General features: G+C 37.5%; 1 protein-coding gene across 2 annotated transcripts in view; it reads right to left on the reverse strand.

Annotated features, from left to right (window-relative positions):
* Positions 1 to 21,126, reverse strand: part of HCFC2 (host cell factor C2) — a 40,001-nt gene extending 18,875 nt beyond the window's left edge. For both annotated transcript variants that reach the window (XM_024732151.1, XM_024732152.1), the window contains exons 1-9: positions 20,958 to 21,126; positions 19,380 to 19,528; positions 17,765 to 17,925; positions 8,696 to 8,904; positions 7,869 to 7,953; positions 6,214 to 6,320; positions 5,921 to 6,109; positions 2,015 to 2,182; positions 1,423 to 1,475 (exon numbers count right to left, since the gene is read on the reverse strand). In XM_024732151.1, the coding sequence (XP_024587919.1) occupies positions 1,423 to 1,475; positions 2,015 to 2,182; positions 5,921 to 6,109; positions 6,214 to 6,320; positions 7,869 to 7,953; positions 8,696 to 8,904; positions 17,765 to 17,925; positions 19,380 to 19,528; positions 20,958 to 21,120 (1,284 nt within the window). In that variant the 5' untranslated portion in view covers positions 21,121 to 21,126. The remainder of the gene's footprint in view (positions 1 to 1,422; positions 1,476 to 2,014; positions 2,183 to 5,920; positions 6,110 to 6,213; positions 6,321 to 7,868; positions 7,954 to 8,695; positions 8,905 to 17,764; positions 17,926 to 19,379; positions 19,529 to 20,957) is intronic.
* Between the last annotated feature and the right edge of the window lie 1,557 nt (positions 21,127 to 22,683).

Here is a 22,683-nt window from a genome sequence, read left to right on the forward strand (position 1 = left end):
AAAAATTAGGTCACACATAAACGATCAGGAATCCGAGTTGCAACAGACTTCTTAACAGCAACACTGAATGCTAAAAGACAGTAGGAAAATGCCTTACCATTTCTAAGGAAAACATTTCCAATATAGAATTCTATTTATAACGCAGCCAAGCTACCAATCAAATGTGAACAGAGAAAAGGCATTTTCACATATGTAAGATCTCAAAGTTTACCTTTCATAAACACTTTCTCAGGAAACTACTGGAGAATACCAAGAAAGAATGAAATGAGATCAAGAAACATGGACTCTAACACAGAAAAGAGGTAAAAGAAACTTCCAAAATGAAACAAATGGAAGTTCTAATCTGACAGCTGAGTAGCAGACTTAGAGAAGAATTAGTACAGACTAGAGCATCAAGACAGAGGCCCTGGGAGGAATGGCTCCGGGGGCAGGGGGTGGTGAAGAAAGAAAAAAGAGACTACCTTATATGTTTGAATATTTTGAGAGGAGTTTTATTATTTTATTGGATAATCTGAATATTAATTAATGATAGGCAAGAAGAAAACCAAGCAAATGAAAAAGTGAGGCAGTTAATAATGCCAAGAAAAACAAAAAATTACATGAAGAAGGAACAATGTTCACAGCACACTACATGGCTCACCTATGAATATGTCATCATCACAATGTAAATATCAAATAATGGTTCAACTAAACATATTTAAAGGATGTGGGAAGACGAAGGGGAGGAAATGGCAATATTTTAAGAGATCATAAAATCTTCATCTTCCATTACTAAAGACAATTGACCTAAAACTAGGAAGTCAAGAAGTGGCAGCGCAAGCGTTTTATTTAAAAGCACAAAGGTAGATACCAGAAGAGAGCTAAAATATTTGAAAGTAGTTGTTTCTAGAGGCAGGATCAAGGGCAATTAGGAGCAGAGCAGGAAACTTGCTCTTCATTATAAACCTTGTAGTACCACCTAAATTAAAAAAAAAAAACAAAAACCTAACATATATATATACATATATATAAATACACACACACACACACACACATATATACATATATGTGTGTGTGTGTGTGTATATATATATGTATATATAGTGTGTGTGTTTGTGTGTTTGTATTAGCCTCTGATACTATGTGTAATGAGACTTCAATCTCTTGGCCAGGGGTTCTTAATTCAGGCTACTGTCACAATGATATATGGAGCTTTCCTTAAAAACAGAGTTATCTGGGCATCGTTTTAAGATTCTGCTTCACTAGATCTGGGGAAAGGCATGGGAATCTGTGTTTATTTGTTTGTTTTTTAATCTCGGAGGTGATTGTGATGTGCAGCCACGGTTCAGAACCCCTGTCCTAGGGTAATATGCTAAAAATATTAATAAAAATTGGGACTGTAACCATAAACATTCATTTACTGTATAAATTTTTTCAACTTACACTGTTAGGAATGATGCTATTACTGCCTTGTCTGTGTGGGTCCATCCTGACTCCTGTAGGAATGGGAAAGTTCAGACTGATATGCTCTAAATTAGCTTCAAGAAAATACATTACAATCAAATATTTTTAAAAGTTACATATTAAAGGTTTAAAAAGTTGTATATTTATCAAAGTTTACCTGTTTTCTTAATAGTCTGCTTAATAGTTGACTGAAATCCTTTTTGGAAGAACATATAAAATTAAATTTGCTTTTACTTTCCTTCCAAGTGCCTGTTAGTTAAAAATACTTTTGAAAGAAGCTGAAATATTTATGAAAACTAATTAAAACCATCTCCTGAAGTCAAGTAGCATGTCAGATTAAGAAAGTACATCAAAATGAACTCCAGAAAAAACATTCTACCCTACATGCCTATGTGTTCTACTACACCAAAATGGTAATACAGTCAAGCTTCAGAGTTGAAACATATTTTTCAGGCAGGAAACATCATAGAATAAAATTTCTTAAACCAGGTCTAATCACAGGCTTTTCTACACTATCTCTTTTTCGTGAAGCATATGAGCATACACGCTTTAAGTGTGAAAATTATGTTACCTTGCATATTTGGTGTTGCTGAAGAATCTGATGACACAGCTTGGTACGGCAAGTCTGTATTCAACTGCAAAAGATAGCCTTCAACTGTAGGCACTTCATCCCATTTGACATGAAAAGAGTTGGTAGTGGCTTTGATCAGTTGTACTTGTGATGGTGCCGGTGGTTTCTCTAAAGAACAATATTGGTATTATGTATTAAAGTTTCAAATGTATCAATAGTTTGCCTATATAGCTTGTGGACCTGGAGCGCTGAAAACATCAGCAATGAACATTTCATCTGTTTACTAAAAGGAAAAAATTTACTCAGATAAACATAGCTATAGTAGGTCAAATGAAAATAATTTGGAGTTCTGATTTTATTTATCTAATTCCTTATATGAATAAATCTATAAACAAAATAATTTAGTTCCAAGCTGAGTCATCAAATTTAAAAAAATATTTAATCCTAGACGTGTGGGGAAAAACCAAGTACTTTATAGTTACAGCTATGCTATTTTACCTTCTTGGTAAGTTTTTAATTTTATGACCCAATTTTGAGCCAACAGCATACATGTCAGAAATACTGTTAATGTTAACAAAAATGATTTGGACATGATATTTTGGAAAAACTTCTTTGAAGTAACTTCTTTGAAGTTAATACCTTATCAAAACTTGTACTAACCAGGGCTTCCCTGGTGGCGCAGTGGTTGAGAGTCCGCCTGCTGATGCAGGGGACACAGGTTTGCGCCCCAGTCCGGGAAGATCCCACATGCCGCGGAGTGGCTGGGCCCATGAGCCACGGCCGCTGAGCCACAGCCGCTGAGCCTGCGTGTCCGGAGCCTTTGCTCCACAGTGGGAGAGGCCACAACAGTGAGAGGCCCGTGTACCGCAAAAAAAAAAAAGAAAAACTTGTACTAACCAAAACAGGTAATTATTTTGGAATAAAATATTACCAACATTTCTAAAACAATAACAATCATAGACTATTAGAACTGGAAAAAAGGACCTAAGATTATTTCTACAATATCCCTGTCTTCTTTTTGTTTACCTATCAAATTAGGGAACTCACAAATCCCAAGGCAGTACACTCCATCTCTGGACAGTTATATAAGAAAATGTATTTTTCTAGTGAGTTGAAATCTATACACTATAATTTAATCTTTATAGAACAAGTCTAATATCTATCTCTTTGTATCTTTTAGAGTAGGGGTCAGCAAACTATGGCTCATGGGCCAGATCCAGTCTCTGCCTATTTTTATAAATAAAGTTTCACTGAAATATAGCTATGCTCCTTTGTTTAGGTATTGTCTATGACTCCTTTTATGCTACAGCCGTAGAGGTGAGTAGGTGTAACAGAGACGTTATGGCCCAAAAAGCGTAAAATATTTACTCTCTGGGTCTTTACAAAAACAGTCTAATGACCCTGTTTTAGAGGGTAATTAAGCCTAGTTCCTCCAACTATTCCCATGTAAATTCCTCCACGATCCTATTCACAATCCAGCTTATTTATGTTTTTCAAAGTAAGGCAACCCATACCTGAACAAAAGCAGAGAATAAGAAGACAAGTCCAGGAGGTACACCACCCACATAACAGAAGTTACATGAAGAAAAATAGAGAAAACAGAAGGGTGTAAATCAGTGAAATAAACTGAGAATTCTCACAAGTGAAGAACATGAGTTTCCATACTGAAAGGGCCCACTGAGTACTCAACACAAGGGATTAAAAATAGACACACAACAAGACACATCATCATAAAATTTAAGAACGGTAGGGACAAAAAAAAAATTCTAAAAGCTATCAGGGGAAAGGTCACATTTAAAAGGACCAAAAATCAGAAGTGGTTTAGATTCTAACAAAAACACCTGAAGTTTGAATATAACAACTTTCAAAAAATTTTTTTCCCAGCTTTCAAAATTCTGAAGGATAATGACTTCCAATATAGAATTCTATTTCCGCTCAAACTGCAAATTCAGTAGGAAGGAAGACTGAACTTATTTTCAAACAATGCAAGATCTCAAAATAAATTTATCACCTATGCACCCTTTTCCTGGGATGTGCTCTACAAAAATGAGGATGTAAACTAACGAAGGGAAAAAATATGAGATCCAGGAAACAGGGAATCCAGCACAGGTGAGAGGCAAAAGATATCCCCAGAAAGATGATGAAGGGAGACTCCAAGATGATAGGTGTGCTCAATTTATGGAAGGCAATCATCTCAGATTGGAGGAGGAGAAATTTCTTCATGATGAGGAAATTTGATAGAATATTTGATGCATCTAACCATAATGAGAGAAGATTTAAACAAATGAGAGCATAGACTGAATTAGTAGTAAATACATACAGATCTAAAACAAACAAAGTGACCATTACTAATCGATGGCAAACAAAAAATATTCACAGTATTCTACATAGCTCACCTGTGAATAGCATTTATATGGTTATAATGTAAACACTGAACACTCATCTAACAAAATTATGGTGTAATGAATCATACTCAGAGAGTAGGGGTTAGGGAAGGTGCATAGGAGAGAGGTGAGGAGAGGTGGGAAGAAGAGAGAAATCCTTAACTTCCACAGTAGAAAGTGAGCATATTATGCCTAAACTGAAAAAAAAAATAAAAGTAACATATTCACGTTATATGGAGAATTGTAAGTAAATACCCTAAGAACTGTTTAACAGAGCTGAAAGCACATGCTTGTGAAGCAAGGAAAATGGGAGGAAAGTGTGAGCAAAAGACTGTTATTTTTCATAAAAAACACTTACGGAAGTATATTAATCTTTATATGAACTCAAATGCACAAAACTTAACTAAAAGTGAAGAAAGGCAAGATGAAGAACCCTACCCCCCTCCCCTGCCCAAACTGAGGCCAAGTTATCACAAGGAAAAGCAAAAATCTAAATTTTGCCTTTATGATAGTGGCCATGATTACTTTTAGAAAGATATTCCTGTCCACAGCCTTTTATGGAAAGGTTTATGGAAAAACTGGCCATTCAGAGACAATGATTTTTAAACTTTTAAAAGTCACAGATCTCTTATAGAATCTGGTTAAAGTGACGTATTTGCTACTGAGAAAAGTTTATATGTGCACATTTTTCTTCTAATCTCAGAGACTGATTAGAAACTTATCCTTGGACTTCAGTTCATAATTTCCAATTTCAAAGATGAATCAGTAAGTTCAATTTTTTATAGTTTTTCCTCCTTGCTAGTATGTACTTCTTGCATAGAAAGCATTTAGTCTCCAACTTAATTGTTCCATTTATTACTTTTTCAAGTATCTTAATTTTAAAAGTAAACTTTCTACATTATAAAAGCAATGTATGCTACTGCAGAAAATACAGATAAGAGAAAACCTTTTAAAAAAATGTATAATCTCACCTCTTAGATAATACTTTGGTACACAGTGTATCCTTCCAGATTTTTCTGTTTATACACTTAAAAACTGGAATCATAGGTATGTTTTATAATCTGCTTTTCTCATAAAACAACACATACTACGTCTTCAGATCTGATTTCTCTACTGGCTTCCAGACTTCTTTATTCCCTCAACTGCCTACTTGATCTCCTTATTTCAAACTTAGTAGGGTTTAAATGGAACTTTTCATTTTCTCCACAAGCCTGTTTTCTCCACAATTTTCCCATCTCAGTAAATGGAAATACCACCAAATTATTCAAGCTAAAAACTTCATCCTTCTTTCCTCTCTTTCTGTCATCTGCCATACCCAAATCAGTTGGTTCTGTCAACAAGAACTCCAAAATACGTCCTGAATTTATCCATCTTCACTGATGAAAAACCCGAATGAACTTTTTGGCCAAACCAACATGAAAGAGAGAGGCAGTGGCTTTGCAGTAAGTCTCAAAAGACAGACATCATTTGATTATTTATTTATCTAAAGGAAAAACTGTATTTGTTAAATACTCTTACCTACCAGTATCAAGATACCAAAGATCCTTGCAGCAAACTTGACTATTCAGTGCTTTTTTGTAGCCATCTCTTCCACTCCAAAAATACAATCGAGTGCCAATTGCAACAGCACAGTGTCCAGCTCTTGGTCTTGGTCTTGAATTTTTTTTGTCTTCTTGAGAATCTGATACTAGGGTGGTCCACTCTGCTGTATCTAAAGACAGAAATATCCATGATTAATCTACTTTTCTTAAATGACAAAATAACAAAAGTTATTTTATTAATAAACTTTATTTTAATAACTCTTAAAAGACTCACCAAGATTTAAGTAAGAAAATGAACTGGTACATCTCCATTCACAATCATGAGGTGAAGTCTCAATATTTTCCCCCTTATGTGGAACCCATCCACCAAAGATGTACATCCTGAACAACAAAAAAAGAAAACATAAAGTAGCTGTTTTTTTTCCTAAAGCTTTAATTTTATTTTTCAGATTTAAAATGCTAAGAATAGACAAATTTATTTTTTCTTGACTCAAAGCTTCAGGACTAATAAATCACTTATCACTGTCAAGGTAATGGAAATACGATAGTGAATAAAGTGGTCTTCTTTCAAGAGTTTATAATTTTATGAAGCAATACAGAATCAAAATTATTACTCTCTGGCAAGTTATTTAAAGTGGGAAATATTTCAATTATAATACATTTGAAAATCAATAATGTATGCAATAAACTAAGGGTTGCCTGCCAGAAGGATACTCAAATGATCTATGACATCTAAAGTTAAATTTAGAATTGTATGTGTATAGTAACCAAAGAGAATTAAGTTTCTTATAACTTTGGTCACTGATATCATCAAATAAAAACCATTAGACTATGTTCCTCAGGGCCCTAAGGGTTCTCGAGACATGCCCGATGGCTGCTGAAGAAGAAAGGCTCATCAGGAAGAGCTTAGGCCATGTAGCCTCATGTCAACCAGAGAAGCTCTATTTTTTTAAAATCTATTTTATATATTAGAGTTCCAATGGAAAAACTACATGTTATAAAGGGTTCTGCTATTTAAAAAAATGAATATCTTATTAGGTTTTGTTTATGGCTATTTTTTAAGAAGAACTAATGAGGTTCTAAATTACAACTAGTTGTTTCCTAAAACATTACTTTTAAGGTAAAGTCCCTACACAAGTAAACACTTACTTAAATTCTATTTAAACAATATTCCTAATTCTGGCCCAATGTTGCACAAAAAAGGGAACTTGTTGATAGTAACAGCTAACCTTTATGGAGTGCTCTCTATGTACCTGGCACTGTTTGAAGCATTTTATATGTATTAATTCACTCAATCCTCATGACAGCCTTGTGAAGGAGGTTTTATTATTACCCAAATTTTATACTTGAGGAAACTGAGGTACAAATAAAGTTTCCTTGCCCCAGAACAGATAGGACAAGTATCAAAGCTCAGACCTGAATTCGGGCAATCTGGTTACAGAGTCCACATTCTATCCATAACACCATCCAAAGTATAATCATTGAGCATAGACGCTGAATACACACCTGGGTACAAATCAATATGTGAAAAATATGTAAAATATGTAAAAAGAAACAGTGAGTTAGGTGTGTCAAATCTGTTGATGGAGGACAGATCAGTTTGACAACACTCTACCTTACACTTATATAACACGTACTCTGTGCATGATATTGTAAGGAATGTGAAGAAGTAAAAGAGGCAGCATGACAAGAAAATGGTACGTATTTTGGCTCTTATGGGCATATTACTTTATGCCCAATAAATACTTACTTTATGCACAGTAAGTATTTTAGCTCCCGTGGGCATATTACTGTATCTTCACTAAGCACAATCAAACATTATTAAATCATTTTCAAGAAATTAGCAGCATCACTCTTCTTTGTACCTATCTTTCTTAAGTTTGTTAAAAAGAAAAAAAAGGAAGACTAAAAAACAGAAAAACACCATACTTATTTCCTATAACACTGGCTGTATGAAGGCTTCGTGGAAGTGGCACTGTCCCTTTAGTTTCTGGTTTTGACCATGACATAGTTTCTAAAAGTAAAAATAAGTATATTAGCAACTTAATCTAATAATAGCAAATTACTTCAACTTGCAGAATTTAAAAAAAAAGGACTTACAAAAATGAAGCAAAGGGTTTCAAAACCATTACTTGAATTTCATCTTAAAATAAACATTTCCAGCTGACATAAATTGCCAATCATAGAAATCTATTTACACTTGAATGTTAGTATTTGTAATGGAGAGGTGTATTTAGGGTGCTACTGATTTTGAATTAAAACCAGATTAAGGATTTTAACATTTTAAGTAAGAGCATATTGTGTAGAAGACACTCAGAAGTGGGAGCACACATACCCTCAAAATATTCATCCCTACGATCCCTCAAAATAGCTATGCAAGGAGGTTTTTCACTGACCAGCAGTAACATTACTAACGCCACATTTCCTGTAGACAGAGTAACCACATAAATTCAATCATCCTCAACTGGGACATCTCACAGAGTGAAAGGGGTACTATTGATAATTACGTGGGACAATAAGCATAAACCAGGACCATCCAAGGCAAACCAGAATATATGGTGACCTGACTTATAGGGAGCCCAGGAGAGTTACTGTCATAAATCAAATATTCATTTGTTCAACTTGACTGATCAGCAATCACTCATATCAAGTACAACTCAATAAAAACTGTAATCAAAAATATTTTTCAAAGCAATTTTTATATTTTCCTTTATCAATCATAATGAATTCCTGAGCCTGAATGAACTTAAGCTTACCTAAGTCAAGTTGCCATAGGTCATCAAGGCGAGCACCACACATTCCACCAAAAACATACATTTTAGGACTTCCTGAATCTCTTCTGCAATATATAACAGCTGTGTGGGATTCTCTTGGAGAAGGCACAATCCCTTTAGTCACTGGAATGCTCCAACCCACAACACCAGAACCATGCTGTAGCTCCAACTCATAGAAATCATTTAAATATCTAGGACATAATGAAAGAAATTAAAACATTAACATGATATACACTTTTTATTTGCTTTTTGTTTCTATTTATAAAAATAATATATGCTTATTCATATAATACAGAAAGCCATTAGAAGAGCAGAAACCCCATAACTCATTCATTCAAATGTATTTATCAAACACTACTATGTACCAGGCACTCTTGTGGGGATCAGTAGTGAACAGAAGAGATTAAAAAAATTCCTGCCATCATTTAGCCAGCACTCTTGTCCATGACAATACCGTGACGGTTTCAAAACATAGCTGCAAATTCCCTGACACTCTTCCCATGAGGAGGTAGGGTCTATGTTCCCTCCCCTTGGTGCTAGGCAGGTTGTGACTGCTTCGACTAATAGAGTGTGGTGAAATGATACTATGTGACTTCTGGGGCTCAGTCACAGAAGGCCAATGCAGCTTCACTACAGAACACTTGCACTTGGAATCCTGAACCTCCCTGAAAGTCCAACTGTCACAAAACCACCATATGGAGAGGACACAAGTAGGCACACAGGATGACAGTCCCAGTTGAGTTCATCCTTCAGCCATCTCAGCTGAGGCATCAGACATGGCAGTGACCACTGAAGCCTTCCCATCTGAGGGTCTAGTCATCACTGCTGTGTCCTGTATGAACTCCCAATGCACAGAATCCACGAATACAATAAAATGGTTGCTATTTTGCATCACTAACTTTTGGGGCAGTTTATTACATGGTACTAGATAACCGGAACAATTACTATTGACAATAATTAGTAAATACCCTTTCAGACCTCTCTCTCTATGGATACCCACATATGTATAAGCAAGATATACTACAAATATTGCTTTGCAACTTTTTTTCTTTTTAAATTTTCACTCTATAATGTCATAGCAATGTCCTACATAGCTTTTTTACTCTAGAAATTGGCATGAAGCTTCTCATCTATGACATGATGTTTTCAATGTTTTGAGCAAAGTGACATTTATAAGAATCTATCTCTCAATAAATTGAGTAATCAAATTATTACTCAAATATGAGAGCAAAATTAAACACTTTAGAACATATAAAACTGCAAAGTTTAGGGCTTCCCTGGTGGCGCAGTGGTTGAGAGTCCACCTGCCGATGCAGGGGACACGGGTTCGTGCCCCGGTCCGGGAAGATCCCACATGCCGCGGAGCAGCTGGGCCTGTGAGCCATGGCTGCTGAGTCTGCATGTCCGGAGCCTGTGCTCCGCAACGGGAGAGGCCACAACAGTGAGAGGCCCACGTACCGCAAAAAAAAAAAACAACAACTGCAGTTTAGCCATATAACTATTTTGTGAAAAAATGATGCTAGATCATCCAGGAAAAATAAAAAGAAATCCAAGAAAGAATACACTGAATAAAAGAAATGGTTGTGCAAAGAAACTAGTAATTTATAATTAATTTAAATTGATGTTTATAACCGTGGCTGTGAGGTCTAAATAATCACTGGGAAAGACTGACCAAAAAATTAATTTCTTAACATTATTGTAGTCTGGAATAAGATTCACGACTCTACGAAACATATGTAAAAAGGGAGTAAGCAAAAAAAGGCTAAAGAAAAAGACAGTAATCTATTTCCAAAGAGTACAAGGCATCTTCAGTTTAAATGTGTATGATGATTTCCAAGCAACTAAGGGAAGCATAGAATTAGCATGTATAATTTTCAAATCATTAGCAGGAAGGAAAGAATCAAAGAAAAACAATAAATCAAGAAAAAGGAAGGAGAAGGAAAAAAAGCAAAGCATAGTCTATGGAAATAAGATGGCTGGGAAAAAAAACAACTATAAACAATGTCAAAAGAGAAGAGAAAAATTGAAAAAAAATCTAGTAAACATCACAGAATTTTCTTAATATAAAGAGCTCCTATGAAATCAAGATAACGACCAATCACACAATAGACATAGGTGAAAGGATATAAACAGGCAGTTCACAGAACAGGAAATAAAAATTATATAAATATATATAAACACACATACACAAATATTCAATCTCATCACAATTTTTAGAAACCTAGCAAAGGCAGGGAAAGGGGTGTGGAGAAGCAACAACAAGCAGAGTAGATGGAAAACATAAAATTACAAGGGCAGGAAAAAACGTCCTTATTTTAAGACAAAGTCTCTTGGAGATAGGGAGTATGCAGGGGAAACAAAAGAACCCCCAATCCAACTATAAGCTATTAATAGCAGAATGATATTAAAACTATTTAACAACTGATATGGCATAGAGTTAAACAGATCAGAACAAATCCCAGCCAGTATGCTATACCAGTGCATACTAGTTAATTGTTAGTCCTATTTACATAAGATAAGTCTGTAACAAAATAATACACACAGGTTGAAATTATATATGTAAGGAACAAAACACAAATTCACAATCACACTGGGAGATTTTAACATGTCATTCAGAAGTTATGACCTACACCCACAGGATAAAAAAGCTTTGAATAATAATTTAAAACATTGATTTAATAAAGAACCTTTTAGCCGAACAGTCAAGAACTTACAATCTTTATGAAGAACTATAATAATTACAAAAAATGACTGTGAAATAGACCACAAAAACAATCATTAAAAAGGAGAAATCCTACAGACCACATTTTTTTTAACCTCAATATAATAAAACTAGATATTAGCAACAATAACAAAACTTTCCATTTTGAAATTTTTCTTTCTTTTTTTTTGGCCACACCACTCAGCTTGTGGAAACTTAGTTCCCCAACCAGGGATCAAACCCAGGTCCATGGCAGTGAAAGCCCAAGTCTTAACCACTGGACCACCAGAGAATTCCTCCATTTGGAAAATTTCAAAAATTAAGCTCAACGTCCATTTTTTGGTTAAAAAGAAACAAAAAATGAATTAGCAAGCTATAGATTTAAGAAAACTTCCTTATATATATGGAACCAAAAAATACAACAAACTAGTAAATGTAACAAAAAAGAACCAGACTCACAGATATAGAGAACAAACTGTGGTTAGCACTGGAGAGAGGGAAGGGGGGGAGGGACAACATGGGGTAGGGAATTAAGAGGTTACAAACTATTAGGTATAAAATAAGCTACAAGGACATACTGCACCACACGGAGAATACAGCCAACACTCTATAATTATAAATGGAGTATAACCTTAAAAAATTGTGAATCACTATACTGTACACCTGTTACTTATGTAATATTGTACAACTATACTTCATATACATATAACTTTTTTTTTAGAACTTCCTTAATCTGATCAAAGGCATATACTAGAGACCTACAGCAAACATCACAATTAAAGATAGAAAGGTAAATATATTAATGAAACAGAAGAGAGTCTAGAACAAGAGCTCACAAACTTTTTCTGGAAAGAGCTAGATAGTAAATATTTTAAGCTTTGTAGGCCATAAATTCTGTCACAACTACTCAACTCTGCCCTTTTAATATGAAAGCAGCCAGAGACAATATGTAAATGAATGGACATGGCTGTGCTGCAATGAAACTTTACTAGCAAAAACAGGCAGCAGGCCAAATTTTGTCTACAGAGAGTAGTTTGTAACCCCTGGTCTAGAGAGTCTAGAAAAAGACCCAATTCTAAGAGAATTAAGATATGACAGAGATGGGAGTTCAACACATTGTGTGTGGGGGGACTGGCTTATTTAACAAATGGTGGTGGGAGAACTGAAAATTCATTCAGAAGAAAAAGTAAAAAGCCTCACACTAGTCACAGAAATATATTCCAAATGCATTAATATTTTAAACACAAAAACAAAGCTGTGAATGTACTAGAAGAAAATATAGAAACATTATTTTTATAGTTTTGGGACAGGAGATTCTTCCTAATAAGCAGGATACAAACCAGAAAGCCATTAAAAAGTATATTGCCATACTTGATAAAACAAGCAGGAAAACCCTTAAAAAAGCAGGGGGGAGCAAACAGAAGACTTGGGAAAAAATATTTGGAACATATAAAACAAATTACATAGAGAACTCCTAAGAATCACTAATAAAAAGAAAAACAAAAATCCATGAAAATATGATTAGAAATAATAAATGAATTCAGCAAGGTCACAGGATACAAGATCAATATACAAAGACCAAATGTATTTCTATATGCTAGCAATGAACAGTCCAAAAACGAAATTAAGAAACCAAATCTATTCACAATGTCATCAAAAAGAATAAAAAGTTAGAAATAAATTTAACAAAATAAGAGCAAGATTTGTACATTGAAAACCTCAAAATATCGCTGACTGACAATAAAGAAGATCTAAATAAATGTAGAGACATTCCATGTTCATAGATTGGAAGACTCAATACTAATAAGATAGCAACTGTCCACAAATTGATCTACATAGTCAACACAATCCCTATCAAAATCCCAGAAGACCTTTTTGCAGAAATTGGCAAGTTGATCCTAAAATTTATACAGAAACGTAAAGGATTCAGAATAGCTAAAACATTCTTGAAAAAAGAGTAATAAAATTTGAGAACTTATATCTTCCTATTTCAAAACGTAATATAAAGCTACAGTAATCCAAACAGTGTGGTACTGGCATAAGGCCAGTGGAACAGAATTGAGAGTCCATAAATAAACCCTTACATTTACGGTCAATTCATTTTCAATAAAGGTGCCAAAACAATACAGTGGGAAAAGGATAGTCTTTTCAATGAAAGGTGTTGGGAAAACTGGATATCTACATGTAAAAGAATGAATTTAGACACTTACTTTACCCAGGCATAAAAATTACCTCAAAATGAATCACAGATATAACTACAGAACTTTTAGAAGAAAATAGAGGAACAAAGCTTTGTAACCTTGAGACACGCAAAGAGTTCTTAAAAAGGATGCTAAAAGCATGATCCATAAAAGAAAAAATGGATAAACTGAACTTATCAAAATTAAAATCTTTGTGCTTCAAAAGATACCATTAAGAAAATAAAAAGACAAGCTACAGATGGGAAGAAAATATTTGCAAATCACATATTTTATTTTTTAAAAAACAAACCTGTACACAGAATATATAAAGAACACTTATAATTCAAAAATAAGAATACAAGCAACTAAATTTTATTTTTAGATTTATTTTATTGAAGTATAGTTGATTTACAATGTTACGTTAATTTCTGCTGTACAGCAAAGTGATTCAGTTATACATATAAATATATACATTTTTTTCATATTCTTTTCATTATGGTTTATCACAGGATATGGAATATAGTTCCCTGTGCTATACAGTAGAAGCTTGTTGTTTATCCATTCTCTATATAATAGTTTGCATCTGCTAATCTCAAACTCCCAATCCATCCCTCCCCCACACCCCCACCCTTGGCAACCACAAGTCTGTTCTCTATGTCTGTGAGTCTCTTTCTGTTTCATAGATAAGTTCATTTGTGTCATATTTTAGATTCCACATGTAAGTGATCTCATGTGGTATTTGTCTTTCTCTTTCTGACTTACTTCACTTAGTATGATAATCTCTAAGTCCATCCATGTTGCTGCAAGTGGCATTATTTCATTCTTTTTTTATGGCTATGTAGTATTCCATTGTATATGTGTACCACATCTTCTTTATCCATTCATCTGTCTTTGGACATTTAGGTTGTTTCCATGTCTTGGCTACTGTGAATAGTGCAGCTATGAACACAGGCATGCATGTATCTTTTCGAATTATAGTTTTTTCCAGATATATGTCCAGGAATGGGACTGCTGGACCATATGACAACTCTATTTTTAGTTTTTTGTGAAACCTCCATACTGTTTTCCAGAGTGGCTGCAGCAATTTACATTCCCACCAACAGTGTAGGAGGGTTCCCTTTTTTCCACACCCTCTCCAGCATTTATCTGCATTTCTCTAAGAATTAGCAATGTTCAGCATCTTTTTTTGTGCCTGTTCGTCAAGTGTATCTAACAAATGAACAGAGATTTGAATAGAAATTTCATCAAACAAGATATATGAATGGCTAAAAAGCTCATGAAAAGAAGCTCAACATCACTGGTCATTAGGGAAATGCAAATTAAAACCATAATAAGATACCACCTTATACCCACTAGGTTGGCTATAAAAAAAAAGACAGACAATAACACGTGTTAACAAGGATGTGGAAAATTTGGAACACTTATACATTGCTGGTGGGAAGGTAAGATGGTACTCACTTTGGAAAACAGTTTGGTAGTACTTAAGAAGTTAAGTATAAATTTCCCACATGACTCAGCAATTCTATTACTAGGTATCTAATCAAGAGTAATGAATACATGTCCATAGAAAGACCTGTATGCAAATGATCATAACAGCATTATTCATAAAAGCCAAAAACTGGAAACAATCCAAATGTCTACCAACCGATGAACAGATAAACAAAATGTGATATATCAATACAATGGAGTATTATGCAGCAATAAAAGGAAGAAATATTTGATACATGCTACAACATGGTTGAACCTTAAGAACATTATGCTAAGTGAAAGAAGATAAATGCACAAAAGCACATTTGTACGAAATGTTCAGAAAAGGCTAATCTACAGAGACAGAAAGTAGACTGGTAGTTGCCTGGGGATTGGTATGGGAATGCGGACTGACTGCAAATGAATAAGAAGTTTCTTTTGGAGTGATAGAAATGTTCTAGAACTGGATTGTGGTGATGGTTACACAACACTGTAAATTACTAAAAATCATTGAATTGTACATATAAAAAGGATGAATTTTATGGTATATAATATATACTTCAACTTTTAAAAATAGAAAAATAAACAAGGACCTGAACAGACAATTTCAAAAAAGTAATTGTAAATATCCAATAAGCATTATTAATCAAGCTCATTCCTAGTTTAAAAATAAATCAAGATAAACCCATGAAATGTATTTCACCAATTATGTTGGCAAAAACTAAGAAGAGTGAGATGATTCAGTATTGCTGAGGGTATAAGGCACTCTCGTACACAGTTATTAGGAGTATAAAATAGTTCCATCTCTTTGGAGGTTGATTCAGAGGTACCTAAACAAACTTAAATGTACCCTTTGACCAACACCCTCCCTCCCAATTCCATTTATAAGTATCAATCCTACAAAAATATTTATACATGTGCAAAAACTGTAATAGCAAAATAATGGAAATATTTAAATGTCCATCTGTAGGGGAATGGTTAAATAATTTGCATAATTCAGACTACTTTTCAGCCTTTAAAAAATAGGTCAATCCATATCTACTGCCATGTAAAGATATATTGTTAAAAGTAAAAAAACAGGTTTCCCTGGTGGCGCAGTGGTTGAGAGTCCGCCTGCTGATGCAGGGGACACGGGTTCGCGCCCCGGTCTGGGAAGATCCCACATGCCGCGGAGCGGCTGGGCCCGTGAGCCATGGCCGCTGAGCCTGCGCGTCCGGAGCCTGTGCTCTGCGACGGGAAAGGCCGCAACAGTGAGAGAATGGCGTACCGCAAAAAAAAAAAAAAAAGTAAAAAAACAAACAAAAAACCCAAACAAGTAAACACCCAAAGTCATAAAGCAAGAAGAAAGACCTCACTTGTATAAAAAAAATACATGTCTGCATAGAATCAGATTAAGGTTCCCAAGTCCCCTCTCCCAGAAAGCAGAACATGTATCCTTGCATCATCGACTCAGGTCTTGGCCTTAGGGCTTGCTCTGACCAATGGAATGTCAACAGAAATGAATGTGCTAGCTTTAATCAAGGTTTTAAAAAGTATCACATGTATCTAGTTATTCCCTCAAGCAGCATAAACTTGAGAAGCTTACCCTTAACACAACAAAAGCTAATACAACGTGTTACATGAAAAAGGTTCCAAAAGATACACATCAAACTGAATTATGTGTGCTTGCCTATGCTGGGGAACAGTGATGCTATGAGAAAGAACTTCGTATACTTTTTAGTTTCTTGAATTTTACAAGTCTGTACCTAAAAAAAAATTGTTTAATGGAAAATGAAAAAAAGACATGGGCTAAAAGTAAAAGTATCTGGATTAGTGTGGTGGTATAAATTCTTTTCCTTTTCTCCAGTTTCCAATTTTTCCATGTAGTTTTAATATATGTTATTTTTTAAAGTCTGGAGAAAAAAAAGCTAACTCTATTATCAGTCTAATGTAGGTAAAAAGACACATTATAATGGCGATGACAACTACTGATATTGCTGATGGCAACTTGAAAGTCCTTTGAAAATTATTCCAATAATCTTATTTAGCAATCACAATGACACTGAAAGGTAGGTATTTAATCACTCCCATTTCACAGTGAAGGAAAACAGGCTTAGATTACTTCCACTAAAGGACACATACACGGTAAGCAGTGAATCAGAAAACAGCCTTTTGGATTCTAAACCTCCAAATCCTGAATGCTATAATGACCATGTGATCAAAACATTATGCAAAAAGAAAAGAGGCAGTGATTAATTCTGTTTGGAAAAAGGAGGAGAGAATTGCTTCTGAAAGTACTTGCTTGTGTGAACCACTCTTAACAGCTTCCTACGAGAAAAATGGAAATGATAGCCTTCATTCTATATTCAGATTTTTGTCACTAACTCTCAGAGAAATATAATTTGAAAATATCCATTTATTACTTTTCATTATCACTTATGACAACTAAAATTCATTATGGCTCAACGTATACAAATATATTGCCACAAGCAATTATATTAATATCAATTTAATAAGATGATTTCTGATCAGAAAAGGCAGTTTTGAAAACAGATATACTCCAGGGACTAAGGAAAACACAAAATGGACACAAATTTGTTCACTGTTAGGTTTAATTGAAAATGGCTAAGCTTCATCACTTTTGATAATTAAAGATGGAAGAAATGAAATGTTTTTAATCTAAATCGTAAAAAAAACATTTGGTCTGAAAAAGTGTTGGCATACCTGGGAACATTATTGTTTGAATCTTCACTTTCATTTGCCAGGCCACCAAACAAATAGCATTTGTTACCATATAAAGAGAAGCTATGTCCCAGCCGAGGACAAGGAGGTAAACCAGAAGAAGGAGGATACGGTTTCACTTTTTTCCATAACCAACGACTTGCCTAAAAAAGAGCATAAATACTCTCAGACAAAATCAGGAAAGTGCTCCTATATTGTCAATAGCGTAACATCATACCAATACATTTTAATCTGAATCCAATCAGAAGACTTCAATAAGCTACTTTTGGGACAAATGACAAGTTAACCAGATAACTTCAGGAATTAAAATGAGTGTTCCAATAGAAATTCAGTCTAATCTTCCATATTCACAGCTTTCCACAATGGCAAACTAAGCTTATAATAATAAACACTAGCAGTTATAAAATATTTTCTAAATGAAAAATTCAACATTATTTATAGCTTTAAGATTAAATGTAATTTATGTACTCTCACTTTTTGAAATTAGGTAATCCATGGATGGTATATATTTTAAATAAACATAAAGCTCATTAAAAAGTTTTTTTTTTTCTTGGCCGCTGCATGGCATGAGAGATCTTAGTTCCCCAAACAGGGATCGAACCTGTGCCCCCTGCAGTGGAAGTGCGGAGTCTTAACCACTGGACCACCAGGGAAGTCCAACATAAAGATCACTTAACAAACCAAACTCCAAAACTTATTCTCTAGCCATGGATGCCTTCTTTATCTAAAACTATTTTTGAAAAAAATTTTAAATGGACTGCTTGTAAATAGGCATAATTCACCTACCTCTGCCAATTACCAGATACCCTTATGATCACAGCCGTGGGAATATACAGTTCAGGAATAAAAGTCAGTTAGGGCTGTCACAGAGGGCTCTGGGTCTGGTTTATCAGAGAGTAAAATCTAGAAAGGCTATTTGAAACTGTTACCCCTTTTGTACGTACTGCCAGAAAGGGGAAAAAAGTGATTATTAGCGTGAGGGTAACACTTTCTGTAACTAAGGCAGAAGTTTTCAAAAACGTACGGTCTGGAGACCAGCAGGAGCAGGTGGGAACTCAGAAGGAATGCAAATTCTCTGTAGAGAATACTGATTCAGAAACTCTAAGGGCGGGGCCCAGCAATCTGTGTTTTCACACACCCTCCAGGTGCTTCTGCTGCAGGCTAAAGTTAAAGAAAGACTGCGCTAAGATACAAAAGCTCAAATATATAACTTGTACAACTGAGGCTAAGTAACAGGTATCTTAATGTTACAAATGTTGCACTGGGTACTGGAAAAAGACTTACACTAGAAACTTTGGCTTTGGGACTTCCCTGGTGGTCCAGCGGATAAGACTCCATGCTCCCAATGCAGGGGACACGGGTTTGATCCCTGGTCAGGGAGATCCCACATCCCACATGCCGCATGCCACACGGCGCGGGCAAAAAAAAAAGGAAACTTTGGCTTTTTAGTGAAGTGGAAATGTTTTCTTTGAAGCTATGAAATGTGAAGCTCACACTATTTTAAGCATGTTAATGAAACATTTTGCAATCTTTCAAAGAATTATGAGCAATATCATTAAAATTTCAGGTTGAGATAATAAATTTGAAATATACTTACTTGTAACTCATATAACTCATTGCTGTATCTTCCGTATTCAACCATTCCCCCAAATACTAATATTCTGGTACCATCACAGACAAATCCATGGGCAGCACAGCCTGGAGGGATGTCTCCTCTAACAGCTGGCAGGAACCACTGATTTGTAACTAGTTGCCAAAATAAAATTAAAACCAATTATAATAAACAGTTATCACAGACTATGAGTATGTACTTTTATATGAATCATTTATATCAGTGGTTCTTAATTGGGAATGATCTTGCCCCCCCAGGGACAAACAAAAAAATTTCAGTTGTCAGAACTGCAGGAGGAGGGTGTTACTGGCAACTAGTGGGTAGAAGGCTGGGGATATAGGGCAGCCCCTAAAACAAACAAAATTATCCGGTTCAAACGTCAATCATGCTGCTGTTGAAAACCCTGATCTATATCACTTAATTTCTCAACAAAAACCCTACTTGGGGAGCATCATCCTCTCCATTTTACAAGTGAAAACTTTGACACTTCGGTTCAGTAACTTTAGGGCTGATCCTTGAGCAACTGGCAGAGCAAAATTCAAACCAGGTGTAACTTATTCCACAGCCAAGGATTCTACAGTCTACCAAATTGTCGACTAACTTTTTAACTTTTTTATGCTGGGGTGCCAGGAGGAGGAGAAGGTGAAAAAATAAAGTTTCCCCTACTCCACCATTTTATTAATTTCTAAATGACCACTACGATTAAGTTGTTTGGTCAAAAAAAAGTTATTGATCACGACATAGACTTCAAACTCATTAATTAGCCTTACACCAAGAAAACAGCTTCCTTAGGACTGCTGCATTTACAAGTGGGAAAAATGAAATTCCAACCTCCTTTCTGTTCCACGGAGGTACTCAAAGTCAGGGCCTCCGCGACCGGGGGCATTTCTGATGTGCAGCGGCGCTCAAGGCGACAGTCCTCCCCGAGCGCTGAACGGCTGAGCTTGGGCACACACACCCAACCATGCAGACAGGCGCCGGTATCACCCACGAGCCACTTCCCCGCCAGTGAAGAGGGCTACCAACGGGGTAAGAATCTTGACTAACAACTGCCAGGTACGGGGCTGTATTTGGGGTGAAAGTACCAGAAGGCCTCTCGTTTTCCCTCCTCATCTCCCCTATATTCTCTTCCTCCTAAAGAAGGCAGGCAGGCAAAGACGGGAAAGGCCCGGAGGAGCTCTGGTTTGGAGGTGGGTTTTGACAGGGAGGGATCTCGGGGCCCCGGAGTGGGCGAGACTTCGGGAAGAGGCCCAGGCGGATGGAAACAGTCTCTCTCGCCTACGTCCGCCAGCAGGGCTGAGGCGGGGGGGTCCGGGACCGCCTGCCCGAGGGCCGGCGCGCCCCGCACGGGGGCCGGTTCCGCCCCGGCAATCCCGGAGAAACGGAGCTACGGCCCGGGACGCTACGGGATTGGGGCCGCCCGGCCGAGACTCGCTCCCCGCCGCCCGCCGGAGGAGGCAGTGACCCGGCGGTGACAGCTGTCAGGGCCGCGGCCGCCGCCTCGTCTCCCCTCCCCCTCCGCGGCTCCCACAGGCGGGGCCGAAGAACCGCCGCCGCTCCTACCCGTGTTGTAGACGTGCAGCTCGTCGGCGATGCCCTCGTTGCCCCCTCCAAAGATGATCATCAGCTCCCGGATGGCCACCGCGCGGTGTCCGTGCCGGGCGCGGGGGACCGGCCCCGTGAAGGAGGAAACCCGCCTCCAGTTGAGGAGGCTGGGAGCCGCCATCTTCCCAACCCCCGCCCCTCTGTCCACAATGCACCGCGCCTGCTCCGGCGCCGCTGCTCCGGGAGGAGGGCTGGGACCCGCCTCCAGCTGTGCACGCGGGAGGAGGGGAACCCCACGGAGGAGGGTGATGGTCACGTGACCGCGGGCGTCCAGGGTGAGGATGGAGGGCTGCGGGGAGCAGAGGGGGTCCTGGCAAGGGAGCCCCCCCCCCCGGGTGACGTGGCTGGTGTTGGCACCCTGGACAAGGGATTTTAGGGTGGAAGGAAATTTCCTACCGACCAGTCTCCCCTCCCCATCCAGAGCCTCCAGTTTTTTATTTGCGGGAGAAGATACAGCGTTTTCCTTTACGGTCACTTTGAGCATCTAGGATGTGCGGGCGAGTCAGACCTTTTAAAAGAGGGGTCCCCAACCCCCAGGCCGCAGACCGCAACCTGTCCGGGCCTGTTAGGAAAGGGGCCACACAGCAGGGGCTGAGCAGGAGGTGAGCGAGGCTTCCTCTTCGCCTGAACTATTCCCGCCCCCCATTCCGTGGAAGAATTGGCTTCCACGAAGCCCGTCCCTGGTGCCAAAAAGGTTGGGGACAGATGCTTTAAACAATGACAACACAGCAAGGGAAAAGCTCTCGTAGAGGTTTTGAAGTGCCAGGAGCGCGGGGACAGGAGAGGGAAGTCCATCGCCGCCGAGGGCGTGACTGCGCGCAGAGCGCCTGGGCGTAGAGGATGCCCCCGAAGGCTGGGGGAGGGGGGCAGTCTGGACCATGGTGGAGAGGCCGCGAGCGCTGCGTGCCCCTCGCGGCTGGGAACACCGGAGGGAATGTTGGAGCTAAGCCTGCAAAGGCAAGTCAGGCAGATCAGATTTGGAGGGTGACATGCCAAGAAGTTTAGGAACGGTGAGCCGCGAAAGTTGTTTTGTTTAAGCAGGTGGGAGGTTATATATAGATTTATATTTTATTACTATCTAACATTTGAGGGTCTTTCATTGACAAGCACTGTCCTCCTTGCCTTATATGAATTAATTTGTGATTCTCCTAACAATCCAGTGAAGTGGGTACTGTTATTTCCCTTTCGTGGATGGGGAAATGAGGCACAGAAAAGTAAAGTAATTTTCTCATGGGCACACAGCAGAATTAGGGACAGTATTCAAACGCAGAGCTTCTGATTCCAGAGCCCCAACCCCTAACCACTATACCATACTTACTGTGAATACAGTCATAAGTAACCCTGTTAAGTCCGGGCTGCTTTGTGATCTGGTCCTACACAGAATCACACTCAAAGAGATACAAGTCCAGCGGCAGAGGTCGGGGCGGGAAATGAAAGCAATTTAAATCCCTACCTCACACTCTAAAGAAGGTATCAAAGAGGGAATACACATAATGTAGGCCAAATTTCCTAAAATTTCATTTCCCTCATCTTAACTATTTTCAATTTCTCTCGTATGCCTAGCTCATCTCTCCTCCCCCAATTCCCTCAAACCTAACCATGCCTCTCCCACCTTCTCGTTCATCTAAACTGCCTTTTGAGAGGTAATTCTCTCCCTTTTAAAAAGGAATTCTTACTATTCTTT

The sequence above is a fragment of the Neophocaena asiaeorientalis genome, unplaced genomic scaffold (assembly GCF_003031525.2).
Source record: "Neophocaena asiaeorientalis asiaeorientalis breed wild unplaced genomic scaffold, Neophocaena_asiaeorientalis_V1.1 scaffold418, whole genome shotgun sequence".
Taxonomy (NCBI): domain Eukaryota; kingdom Metazoa; phylum Chordata; class Mammalia; order Artiodactyla; family Phocoenidae; genus Neophocaena; species Neophocaena asiaeorientalis.